At 42.9% G+C, this 13,737-nt stretch overlaps 1 protein-coding gene across 3 annotated transcripts in view; it reads right to left on the minus strand.

The window, feature by feature from the left end:
• Nucleotides 1-13,737, minus strand: part of prex2 (phosphatidylinositol-3,4,5-trisphosphate-dependent Rac exchange factor 2) — a 675,068-nt gene that overhangs the window by 379,623 nt on the left and 281,708 nt on the right. For all 3 annotated transcript variants that reach the window (XM_078540383.1, XM_078540384.1, XM_078540381.1), the window contains exons 17-18: nt 6,222-6,314; nt 3,468-3,616 (exon numbers count right to left, since the gene is read on the minus strand). In XM_078540383.1, coding sequence (XP_078396509.1) covers nt 3,468-3,616; nt 6,222-6,314 — 242 coding nt within the window. The remainder of the gene's footprint in view (nt 1-3,467; nt 3,617-6,221; nt 6,315-13,737) is intronic.

Genomic DNA, 13,737 nt, shown 5'->3' on the forward strand with positions numbered 1-13,737 from the left:
GGCGATAATTGGCCGGGTTGGATTTGTCCTGCTTTTTGTGTACAGCTCATACCTGGGCAATTTTCCACAAAATCAGGTAGATGCCAGTGTTGTAGCTGTACTGGAACAGCTTGGCTAGGGGCGCGGCAAGTTCTGGAGCACAAGTCTTCAGCACTATTGCCGGAATGTTGTCAGGGCCCATAGCCTTTGTAGTGCCCAGTGCCTTCAGCCGTTTCTTCATTTCACATGGAGTGAATTGAATTGGCTGAAGACTGGCCTCTGTGATGCTGGGGACCTCCGGAGGAGGCCGAGATGGATCATCCACTCAGCACATCTGGCTGAAGATTGTTACGAATGCTTCAGCCTTATCTTTTGCACTGATGTGTTGGGCTCCTCCATCATTGAGGATGGGGGTATTTATGGAGCCTCCTCCTCCAGTGAGTTGTTTAATTGTCCACCACCATTTATGACTGGATGTGGCAGGACTGCAAAGCTTAGATCTGATCCGTTGGTTGTGGGATCGCTTAGCTCTGTCTGTCACTCACTGCTTATGCTGTTTGGTACGCAAGTAGTCCTGTGTTTTAGCTTCACCAGGTTGACACCTCATTTTTAGGTATCCCTGGTGCTGTTCCTGGCATGCTCTCCTGCACTCTTCATTGAACCAGGGTTGATCCCCTGGCTTGATGGTAATGGTAGGGTGGGGGATATGCCGGCCTATGAGGTTACAGATTGTGTTTGAGTTCAATTCTGTTGCTGCTGATGGCCCACAGCGCCTCATGGATGCCCAGTCTCAAGCTGCTAGATCTGTTCGAAATCTATCCCACTTAGCATGAGCTAGTGCCACACAACACAAAACTAAATAGGATGTATGCTTATTATTTTATTCTATGAAAACACCAACAAATATAATTCAGTCGTGGCTGAGTTGGTGGTATTCTCATATCCGAGTCATAACGTTCTGGGTTCAAGTCCCATTTCTGGGCTTGAGCACAAAATTCAAAGCTGACGCTCCAGTGCAGTACTGAGGGAGCGCTGCACTGTTGGAGGTGCCATCTTTTGGATGAGAGGTTAAACTAAGTCCCCATCTGCTTGCTCAGGTGGGTTTAAAAGATCCCATGGCGCTATTTTAAAGAAGGGCAGGGGAGTTATTCGGGGTGTCCTGCCCAATATTTATCCCTCAATCAACATCACAAAAAAGCAAATTATCTGGTCATTATCACATTGCAGTTTGTGGGAGTTCACTGAGTACAAATTAGCTGCCACGTTTTGCTTCAAAAGGACTTAATTGGCTGTAAAGTGCTTTGAGACATCCAGTGGTCATAAAAAGTGCTATATAAATGCAAGACTTTTGTTCTTATAATATGTACTTCATTAAGTACCACTGCATATTTATAAAGTGTTCATATTAAATGCAAACAAAGAACATAATTATACCAGATTCCTGCCAGCATTGATTTTATTTTTATAATTTTTTTTATTCATTCATGGGATGTGGGCTTCATTGGCTGGGCCAGCATTTATTGCCCATCCCGAGGTGCCCTTGAGAAGGTGGTGGTGAGCTGCTTTCTTGAACCACTGCACTCATGTGGTGTAGGTACACCCACAGTGCTGTTAGGAAGGGAGTTCCAGGTTTTTGACCCAGCGACACTGAAGGAATGGTGGTATATTTCCAAGTCAGGATGGTGAGTGACTTGGAGGGGAACCTCCGGGTGGTGGTGTTCCCATCTATCTACTGCCCTTGTCCTTCTAGATGGTAGTGGTCATGAGTTTGGAAGGTGCTGTCTAAGGAACCTTGGTCAATTCTTGCAGTGCATCTTGTTGCTGCTGCTACTGTGCATTGGCGGTGGAGCGAGTGAAGGTGGATGTGGTGCCTATCATGCGGGCTGCTTTGTCCTGTATGGTGTCATTAGGGACTGTGCTATATCATTGCAAAAAGAGTTTTTAAAAATCATAATTGTGGGTTAAGGAGAAAAACAGGAGAATTGTACAGCAGCAGTTACATTTATGTCAGGTGGGCCAGCACTTCAATGACCATGTGCTGTCCATATGGTATGATGGGATTGAAAATGGCACACATATAAAATGATAGAAACTGTAACAAACTACTTTCCCTAAATATCATGCTTCTTTAAGACCACTGCACTGAAATAAAAATGGAAACAAATATTGTATCTAAACTAATCAAAATAGGACTTAGAGTGGTATTATGCACAAATATTCATCAGAAAAATACCTTCCCCCTTGTGTTCAATTTCAATCAGAATTATTGCTGCTGAGCAAAACTGTTTATTTTTGTCAGGAGTAAAATATCAAATTGTTCTCCCTATGTTGAGTCTTGTCTTGTACCAGCAAAGTGAAAGTGAATAGGGCAGTTGATTGGATCCCAGACATCAGCCAAAGTCTGTCGAAGTTGGCTAAGGGGAGCATCCCTGGAATCAATCTCCCTAATTTATCTTCTGCTATTGGTGTGCTTCCCTAGCAACAGAGTTGAGATCACAAACATTATGGGTACAAACTCACAAACCACCATTCTATGGTGTCACTTATTAGTAATTCAAAAATCTGCATACATTTTAAAATAATCACATCATGGCTGGCTGCCCAGTCAAAGTCAGCACTTCCACTATCCTAAGGTTGGGCGTGGTAACACAATGTACCTGATTTTTTCTTTCCTCCTCTGACCTCAACAGAGTTGGGTTGGGAACTTTTACAAGCACCCAATTGGAATCAGTGTCAAGCTGTTTGGTGCTGCAGGAGGCCAAAACCAGGAGACATTTTGGCCACCTCGTTGTGAAACAGCAAGTAATCAGGGTCCGGCGCTGCTTCACCCTAATGGGAGAAAAACAATCCCGAGATCCTCAGAGGTCACTGAAGACCTCTCTTATCTGAAAACCCAACAAACAACCTCTATTGCCCAGTGTCTTTGTGCAGTTCTTGGCACAGGCATCTTCCAGGGAAGGTCTCAGAGAATGACAGCTGCATTATGACTTCTGCATCAATTACATCAAATTAAATACTTCTGTCAGCTTCTGATGGGAGCTCCCCAGGAGATGCCTGTCAAGTACACAGGAGGCAGAGACCCAGCATTACAGGTCTTCATTACTATTGCCTCTGGTACATTGGTAATGACTACACATTGAGTTCAGAAGAGGAAGATTAGCCGTGATGTCTCTGTACATATTCTCTGCACTTTCAACATTTTCATAATTTCAACTTAGCAGCAGGAGTTGCTGGAATCAGACACAAATCTGAGAAACAGCACAAGGTTATTGGCTGTAAACTGGAAACAAGCCAGTGCATGCTGAGTTTTGAAAATATACTTTGTCTTGTTGAATTGGATGAATGGTATTTCTCTAATGGAGATTTGTTGATGAGTTTTGCAGGACTGCTTCTTGGAGTTGGTCTTTAATAAATAAAATCAAAAAAATGACTTTCTGTGGCAATTGTTCAATTATTAAACTTAAACACTTATATGATGCATAACTTACTCTCGTGGCTTTGTGCTCAGAAGTACCCTGAGAAGCCTTTTGCTACTGAAGCATTGCTGCAGGAAGCACTCAACTTCCTGAAAGGGTCGCAGGAAAATCACATCTCCATTGATAGCAAATATTTTTTTTCCAACCTCTAGACCTGCCATCTGGAGTGAAATCACAAAAAGTGTAATGCACAGAAGATTTACACACAACTGTTAGATAAACAACAGAATAAGTTGTCATATAAAATTTCTACAGTTCATTTAAAACGTATTTACAGACATTTCCATGGGTGTAGACATTCATTTTGTCAAATATCATGTTGAAATAATAAACTTATTTGAAAAATCTACACTTCCACTATATTTGAATTCCCCATAAAGTTTTCTAAAAATTGATTACAGTCTTGGAACCTTTCTATTTTCTCAGGATTTTTCTTTCCTTTTCTCAGTAATTTGTACAATTTTTTGTTGGGTTTTTTAAAAATTAAATGGTCATTCATTGTTTTCTAGCCTTTGTCTGTTTCAAACACTACGGCCAGCTGATGACAGCTAGGTGATCTATTCCAGTCTTCTGCCGAACTCATCTATAACCAGTCCCCAGGAGGAGTTGGAGATAAACCCATGATGATTCAATTCCAAATTTTCTTGAACTCTATGTGGGGAAAGCCTGTGCTTCCCCGGGCACATGTTCAAGAGGCTGACATAGGCAACTGACAGTGCAGACAATTACAGACTAAACTCCACTGAAATTGCATGAAGTTGCTTGGTGGAAGTAATCTGCAAATTTTCATATCAACATACAAACATAAGAACATATGAATTAGGAGCAGGAGTAGGCCAATCAGCCCCTTGAGCTTGCCTTGCCATTTTATAAGATCATGGCTGATCTAATCGTGGCCTCAACTCCACTTTCCTGTTTACCCCTATACCCTTAGATTCTTGATTGACAAGGGAGGAATTTCTAGCTCAGCCTTAAAAACATTCAATCACCCTGTCTCCACTGCTCTCTGGGGAAGGAAATTCCACAGACTAGTGATCCTCTGAGAGAAAAAAAAAATTGCCTTCTCTGTATTAAAAGAAGACCTCTTGTTTTTAAATGTGTCCCCTGGTTCTAGTCTCTCTTACAAGGGTAACACCCTCTCAGCATCCACCCTGTCAAATCCTCTCAGGATATTATATGTTTCAATAAGGTCACCTCTCATTCTTCAAAACTCCAATGGGTATAGGACCAATTTGTTCAACCTTTCTTCATAGGATAAGCCTTTCATCCCAGGAATCAGTCAAGTGAACCTTCTCTGAACTGCTCCTAATGCAATTATATCCTTTCTTAAGTAAGGAGACCAAAACTGTAGACAGTATTCCTGATCTGGTCTCACCAATGCCCTGTCCAATTGTAACAAGACTTCCCTACTTTTATATTTCATTCCCTTTGTAATAATTGACAATATTCCATTTGCTTTCCTAATCACTTGCTGTTCCTGCATCTTAACTTTTTTGATTCATGTACCAGGACACCAGATCACTCTGTGCTGCAGAGTTTTGCAATCTCTCTCCATTTAAATAGTATACTACTTTTCTATTCTTCTCACAAAAGTGGACAAGTTCATATTTTCTCACATTATACACCATCTGCCAATATTTTGCCTCACTTAACCTATCTATATCCCTTTCTAGGCTCTTTATGTCCTCCTCATTCCACTTTCCTACCTATCTCTATGCCATCAGCAAATTTAGCAACCATACATTTGGTCCCTTCATCCAAGTCATTTACAGAGATTGCAAATTCTTGAGGGCCCAGCCCTGATATATCATATTTCTCCATTAACCCATGGGAAGGGTGCAGCCTTCTAAGGCACTTACAGTTGGGAAAGTCTAAGTAAAAACTTCTTGGTCTGTAGAGTGAGTGGGTAAAGGCATGTACAAAAGAGACAATTTCTGTAATACTTGACGCAAAGAACCCCCCAATCCAACCTGTTCCATGTCACCATCCTCCTTGTTCATAGCACAAAACAAGCAATTCCATTTGAAAATCTACAGCCACAAAGTGAAGCAGTATTTTGAGTGTAATTTAGTAAAAAATGTCAGCAAAAATCTTGATAGGCCTCCAGGCATTGATATGCAGGCACGGTAACACCAATCTTCTGTAGCAGCACGGTGTGGTATTCACCTCAGGCATACCTTCCTCCAACTCCTGCTGCCATTATATAGCCCTCCCCTCCTCTTTCACTTTCCTCCCCCTCCTGCACGCACCCCCCCAACCCCCCCCCCCCCCCCCCCCCCCGCCACCCCACCCCCCGTTCTCCTCCCAACACCATCATTCTTCTGCTCCCTCCATCATCCCCCTGCTTTCCATCATCCTCCCCTTGTTCTTCACTTCCCAATCCCACATTGTCTTGTTGCTCACTCCTCTCCCCTTTAATGGCCTTACTTCATATGAATATTGTTCTTGATCTTCACTCTCCATGTGCAGTGCCATGGGAGATCGACATATTGTACAATGAAAAAAAAATCTGAATAACTGAACCATAAAATAGTTTAATATGCTGCTACAGGATTGAAGTCTCAGTGGATGACAGCAACTGAAACACAATTTCCAGATCAGCCCAGCATCATACATCTGAGGATATTAATAGAGACAGATACAAATCCTTTAACTCTACAGTTCTCCGATATTAACTATTTTGTGACAGATTTTACAAAATTATGACAATTCAGAATTTTAGCAGGTTCCGCAAGAACAGTTTTTTAAAAAATCTGTTGAAATTACCTCAGCATAAGATCCCTTCTCCACAGATTTCACAATAGGAACCTTATTTCTTTCCTCCAAAGTAAAACCATAGCTTCCATCTTGAGCTTTAATCTAATGACAGTAAAAGACCATACTTGAGTGTTAGGCCATAGCTTCAGTAATTTATTAAACATTTAAACACCTGTGTAGCCTGACACCAATGGATCACATACGTTGCTTTCTTAAGTATGGTATATTGTACCAATTACTTTACTATTAATTGTTAAAGCTGGCATTTGCACACACGTCATTGCTACTATTCTCATTTTAAGATGCTTTAATAGAAAACTTGCATTCAATTAAAAGCATTCCACATGCTATTTGCATTTCTACATTTCCTTATCACATCAAAATATTTCAAAACACTTTGACATGATGGCCCAGACTTTTCAGCATTAACAAAGTTACATTGGGGAGAGCTTTCCTCCCATCAGGGGGTTGTGCAGGGGTGGGCGCGGACCCGATCAGCGCCGCCATTTTAGGTGGGCGGGCCAATTAAGGCCCGCCCGGCGTGATACACACCCGGGAACGCTGTGCACACAAAAGAGCGCAGAAATCTCCCTGAGGCACCTCTGTGCCTCAGGGAGATAAGTGTTAAGTTTTAAAAATTTTAATAAAGAAAAAAAATTTAAGACATGTCGCCTCATGTGACAGTGTCACATGGGCTGGGACATGTCAATGAACTTTAATGAAAAAATTTATTTAATTTATAAACCCTTCATGAAACCTCATCCCGCCCGTGGATAAGGTTCCATGTAAAATGCAAAGGCCGCCTGGGCTCTTCGCCTGCCCGCCAACCTTAAGGTTGGACGGGCAACTTTCTCAATAGGCTTAATTAGTTAATTAATGGCCTTAACAGGCCTTTGACAGTTCGGCAGGCACACAGCCAAAAATCTAAATGACGCACAGTGACGTTGTGACGCACACCCACCCCCGCTCGATGAGCTGAAGATTTAGCGCTTTGTAAATTTTGCCATCTTGTGCACCAACCTTGGTGTTGCTAACTTGTGCCAAATTTTACTGGTTTTCTAATTAAAACACACTATAGTAATCAGAGCAGCAAGTTGGGTATTAAGCAGTGAACTAAGTCATGAGGTGACAGCACGTTTATCTTTCAGTGCCCTGAGATTGTTTAAGTGAATTGAAGTGCAGTTTCTTCTTTCTAGAATCAAGCTTTGTATTAACCATTGATTTCCTGCTAAAAGACACCTTTTTTTTATTCTTTCATGTGGTTTGAGAGTTGCTGCCAAGGCCAGCATTTGTTGCTCATCCTCAAATGCGCTTGAGAAGGTGGTGGTGAGCGACCTTCCTGAACTGCTGTACATCATTTAGAGTAGGTACACCACAGTGCTGTTAGGAAGGGAATTCCAAGGACACTGCAGGAATGGTAATTTGGTTCCAAATCGGGCTGGTGTGTAGCTTGGAGGGGAACTTGTGGGTGGTGGTGTTCCAAGTGTCTGCTGCCCTTGACCTTGTAGGTGGTAGAGGTTGCAGGTTTGGAAGGCGCTGTTGAAGGAGTCTTGGTACGACTGGTCCATGACATAAAAATAACAGACTTTTCTAAGCAAACAAATTAAACAACTGACTAAATGGACTAACTAAATGAATACGTAAAAGCTGTCTTTATGGCATTGGGATTTGAGGCAAATAAAATGTTGCCAGGATAGTCATCATTACAAAATTATGGCAACAAACTATTGAGTACTACTACTTAAAAGAACTTTATTGCATTTCGGAATTCTTGAAGCGCACCATATAAAGCAAGTCTTTTCCTTTAAAGGGTAAGTAATGTAATAGAATGAAATTTAATTTTGTTTCTCCATTTTCCATGCTGATCTTTAAATAATAAATCATATTGCTGCCAGGCCATGATATTTAAGTCTAAGTGGGTGCAGTCTGAGAATTGGCTTAAATGCAGGAAAATAGAGATGCCCATTGATTTGAATCAGGGCAGAGTCATGATAATTACCTTCTAACTAGTTACACTGTGGTTAAAGGTGGCATTCCATAAAAGGCCCAGGAAAATATGAAGTGGCATGACCAATGACATTAATCATTTACTCCATAATTTTCTCTTCTGTGCAGTTCATGAGTCCCTATGACGTTACAATAGTGTAGGTTCCTCTGAAAACCTAATTCAATAAGTTTCTTGCCAGAAATAAGATGGAGTAGCCAATTTGTATTTTTTAGGGGTGGGTGGGTGGGTGGATGGGGCGGGGTGGCATTACTTGAGGGAGAACTCAAAAGTTGTTTTTCAAATTGCCATCTGAGCAGAAATAAAGTCAACTCATGTTTTTTTAAATCATAATTCCTTTTTCAGATGCCCTCCTCTACTTAAGACTGAAGATAAGGCTGCTTATACCACTCTTGCATTCCAGTGTATAGATCTAAATCCACTGATAAGTCACAGAGCTGCCTCTACTGTAATTTGTGAAGTCGGTTAACTTGCACAGCGATCGATGTTGAAGCAGCATGGTTTCCATGGAAAACAAGGGGCTGGATTTTACAGGTGTCATGGTCCCTGCTCCCTCCCACCCACAGCTAAAAGGTTGGTGGGAAAACAACCCATGGGAGGAACGGCTGCCTCGCTGTCATCTAGTCAGGAAGACCCACCTTGGACAGCTGCCAGCCAATCGGATAGCCAGCAGCTCTTTAGCCCCAGCAAAGCTAGGTGGGAACGGTGGCCACTGCTAGGACAACAGGCAGTCCCCAATGGAGATCATCGCTGGAGCTGAATAACAAGTTACTGACTAACTGGCCAAGTCCTGAGGATGTAGCTGGCAGACTGGGCCCGAGGCAGAATCAGCAAGAGGAAAAAATCTACTTGATCTCGGCCTCATCAATCTACCTGTCACAGATGCATCTGTCCATGGCAGTACTAGTAGGAGTGACCACCTCACAGTCCTTATGAAGGCAAAGTCCGATTTTCACACAGGGAACAACTTCCATTTTGTTGTGTGGTACCACCACTATACTGAATGGAATAAATTCAGAACAAATCGAGCAGTTCAAAACTGACCATCCAAGAAGCCATCAACAACAGCAAAATTGTGTTCCACCACAATCTGTAACCTTGTGGCCCAGTATATCCCTCACTCTATGATTACCATCAAGACAGGGGACCAATCTTGGTTCAATGAAGAGTGTAGAAGAAAATGCCAGGAGCAGCTCCAGGCATACCTGAAAAAGATGTACCAATCTAGTGAAGCTACAACACAGGACTATATGTATATTATGGACAAAGTTAAGCGATCCCACAATCCACAAATTAGATCAAAGTATTCCAGTCCTGCCACATCCAGTCATGAATGGGGGTGGACAATTAAACAACTAACCAGAGGAGGCAGCTCCACAAACATCCCCTTCTCAATGATGATGGAGCCCAGCACGAGTGCAAAAGACAAGGCTTAAGCGTTTGCAGGAAGCAGTCACACCATTCAGATTAGGTAATTCAAATTTGGTCTGTGATTACGGACAGGAGGGTGTGACTACAGGTGTGGGGGGCGAGGGGGTAGCATTCGAGGAGCCTCAGCCCTTGCAACTGTCCAACAAAATAGGGAAGTCTTGCTAAAACTTTACAAGACACTAGTTAGACCACACCTAGAATACTGTGAAGTTTTGGTCCCCTTATCTAAGGAAAGATATACTGGCATTGGAGGTAATCCAGAGAAGGTTCATTAGGTTGATTCCGGGTATGGAGGGGTTTTCTTATGAGGAGAGGTTGAGCAGGTTGGGCCTGTACTCACTGGAGTTCAGAAGAATGAGAGGCGGCCTTATTGAAATATATATGATTCTTTGGGGGTTTGACAGGGCGGATGCTGAGAGGTTGTTTCCCCTTGTGGGAGAGTCTAGGACCAGGGGGCATAAACTCAGAGTAAGGGGGTCGCCCATTTAAAACAGAGATGAGGAGGAATTTCTTCTCTCAGAGGGTAGTTAATATGTGGAATTCTTTACCGCAGAGGACTGCAGAAGCTGGGTCATTAAGTAACTTCAAAGCGGAGATAGACAGATTTTTAATCAGTAAGGGAATCAAGGGGTATGGGGAAAAAGCAGGAAAGTGGAGTTGAGGATCATCAGATCAGCCATGATTTAATTGAATGGAGGAGCAGACTCGATGGGCCGAATGGCCTATTTCTGCTCCTATGTCTTATGGTCTTAAGGTTTTATCTTCAAGGCAGAAGTGCCAAGCTGATGATCCATTTTGGTCTCCTTCTGAGGACCCCAGCATCAAAGATGCCAGTCTTCAGCCAATTCAATTTACTCCACATGATATCAGATGAACAGACTAGGTACAGCAAAGGTCATAGAGTTATACAGTTATACAGCACAAAACAGGCCCTTCCCTTTGGCCCATCGTGTCCATGCCAGCCATCAAACACCTATCTATTCTAATCCCATATTCCAGCACTTGGCCTGCAGCCCTGTATGCTATGGTGTTTCAAGTGTTCATCTAAATATTTTTTAAATGTTGTGAGGGCTACTGCTTCTACCACCCTCTCAGGCAGTGTGTTCCAGATTCCAACCACCCTCTGGGTGAAAAAATGTTTCCTCAAATCCCCTCTAAACCTCCTGCCCTTTACCTTAAATCTATGCCCCCTGGTTATGGACACCTCCGCTAAGGGGAAAAGTTTCTTCCTATCTACCCTATCTATACCCCTCATAATTTTGTATACCTCTATCAGGTCCCCCCTCAGCCTTCTCTGCTCTAAGGAAAACAACCCTAGCCTATCCTCAGTCTCTCTTCATAGCTGAACCACTCCAGCACAGGCAACATCCTGGTGAATCTCCTCTGCACCCTCTCCAGTGCAATCACATCCTTCCTATAGTGTGGTGACCAGAACTGCACACAGTACTCCAGATATAGCCTAACTAGCATTTTATACAGCTCCAACATAACCTCCCTGCTCTTATATTCTATGCCTCGGCTAATAAAGGCAAGTATCCCTTATGCCTTCTTAACCACCTTATCTACCTGTGCTGCTGCCTTCAGGGACCTATGGACATGTATACCAAGGTCCCTTTGATCCTCTGTACTTCCTAGGATGCTACCATTCATTGTGTATCCCCTTGCCGTGTTAGTCCTCCCAAAATGTATCACCTCACATTTCTCAGGATTAAATTCCATTTGCCATTGCTCTGCCCATCTTACCAGCCCATCTTTATCATCCTGTAATCTAAGGCTTTCATCCTCACTATTTATAACACCACCAATTTGCATGTCTCCTGCGAACTTACTGATCATACCTCCTATATTCACACCTAAATCATTAATGTACACTACAAACAGCAAAGTCCCAGCACCGATCCCTACGGTACACCACTCGTCACAGGCTTCCAATCGCAAAATCAACCTTCGGCCATCACCCTCTGCCTCCTGCCACTAAGTCAATTTTGGATCCAATTTGCCAAATTACCCTGGATCCCATGGGCTCTTACTTTCTTGATGATTCTCCCATGCAAGATCCTGTCAAAAGCCTTACTGAAGTCCATGTAGATTACATCAACTCCACCACCCTCATCTACACAACTAGTCACCTCCTCGACAAATTCAATCAAATTTTTTAGACATTATCTCCCCCTGACAAAGCCATGCTAACTATCCCTGATTAACCCCTGCCTCTTCAAGTGGAGGTTAATCCTGTCCCTCAGAATTTTTTCCAATAGTTTAGGCCCTGAGAATTTCCCGTCTATTGTACTAAAGGCTTGTGCTCCAGTGCTAGACACACCACTAGCAAAACTATCTCTACAACAATGGCATCTACTGGACAATGTGGCAATTCCTTAGATGTGTCCTATCCACCAAAAGCAGAACATATCCAATTCGACCAATTACCATCTCATCAGTCTACTCTTGATCAACAGCAAAGTGATGGATGGTGTCATTGACCGTGCTATAAAGTAACACTTGCTCACCAATAACCTGCTCACTGATGCTCAGTTTGTGTTCTGTCAGGGCCACTTGGCTTCTGACCTTATTAGAGCCATAGTCCAAATATGGACAAAAGAGCTGAACTCTAGAGGGGAGGTGAGAGTGACTGCCCTTGACAACAAGGCAGCATTTGACTGATAGTGGCATCAAGGAGCAAAACTGAAGTCAATGGGAATTAGGGGAAAATCTTTTCACTAGTTGGAGTTATAATTAGCACAAAGGAAGATGGTTGTTGGTGTTGGAGGCCAATCATCTCACCCCAGGATGCCACTGCAGGAGTTCCTCATGGTGGTGTTCTATGCCCAATCACCTTTAGCTGCTTTTTCAATAAAATTCCCTCCACCATAAGGTCAGAAGTATGGATGTTCACTGCCAATTAGAGAGTGTCCAGTTACATTCGTAATTCCTCAAGCCTGCAAGCAGAGCGACCTGGACAATATTCAGGCTTGTGCTGATAAGTGGGAAGTAACACTCAAAACATACAAGTGCCAGGCAATGGCCATCTCCAACAAGAGAGAATCTAACTATCTCCCCTTGGCATTAAATGGTATTACCTTTGCTGAATCCCCCACCATCCATATCCATTGACTTTACTGGACCAGCCGTACAACAGTTCCTAACAGCAGTGTATGTGTACCTACATCACAAGGACTACAGCGGTAGAAGAAGGCAGCTCATCACCACCTTCTCAAAGGCAATTAGGGGGAGGCAATAAATGCTGGCCTAGCCAGTGACACCCATATCTCGTGAAAGAGTTTAAAAAATACTGTGGCTTTAAGACCAGATGAGAGGTTAGGAACTCTGTGGCAAGTAACTCATCTCCTGTCTCCTCAAAGCCTTTCCACCATCAACAAGACAGAAGTCAGGAGTGTGATGGAATACTCTCCACAAGCCTGGACAAGTGCAGCCCCAACAAAACTCAAGAAGCTCAATACCATCCAGGCCAAAGCAACCAGCTTGATTAGCACCCTATCCATCACCTCAAATGCTCGCTCACTCCAACACTGATAGACCATGGCTGCCACCACTATCTAAAAGGTGCATTGCTGCAACTCTGCAAAGCTTCTTCGACAACACCTCCCAAATCCATCATTCTACTGCCTAGAAGAACAAAGGAGTGTCTGTTCTTAGGGGTTTTGAGCCCCTAATTGTTATGGAAACAGACTGGGAGCAAAGTTCTGTCATGAGACTACTTTAATGAGACAAATCTAGAACAAGTTTATATAGTTTTTGGGAAAACTATAGCAATAAGCTCAGGCAGTGATTTACAGTCTAAAGCCGGCTATATACTTGCCATATTATTCTGTGTGGAGAGTGCACAAAGACTTCTCTTCTTGCAGCTTTAGTCCTTTTGGTCTTCAAGCTTCTCTCTTTGTCTGCCTCTTCCTTGTCTCGTCTCGTTTACTCATTTCTAGATTTTTCTGCCATGCAAGTCTGATCGGGAGGGCCTCTTTTACCTTGGTTTTTAATCAATAAACCCCTGCTTCTCACCAATCATCTTCAGCCCAGTGGTTGAACATGCTTTTGTTGACCAACCAGGCAGAGTTCATGTGGCTGTTGCTAACC

This window comes from Cetorhinus maximus, chromosome 4 (genome assembly GCF_964194155.1).
Source record: "Cetorhinus maximus chromosome 4, sCetMax3.hap1.1, whole genome shotgun sequence".
NCBI lineage: Eukaryota > Metazoa > Chordata > Chondrichthyes > Lamniformes > Cetorhinidae > Cetorhinus > Cetorhinus maximus.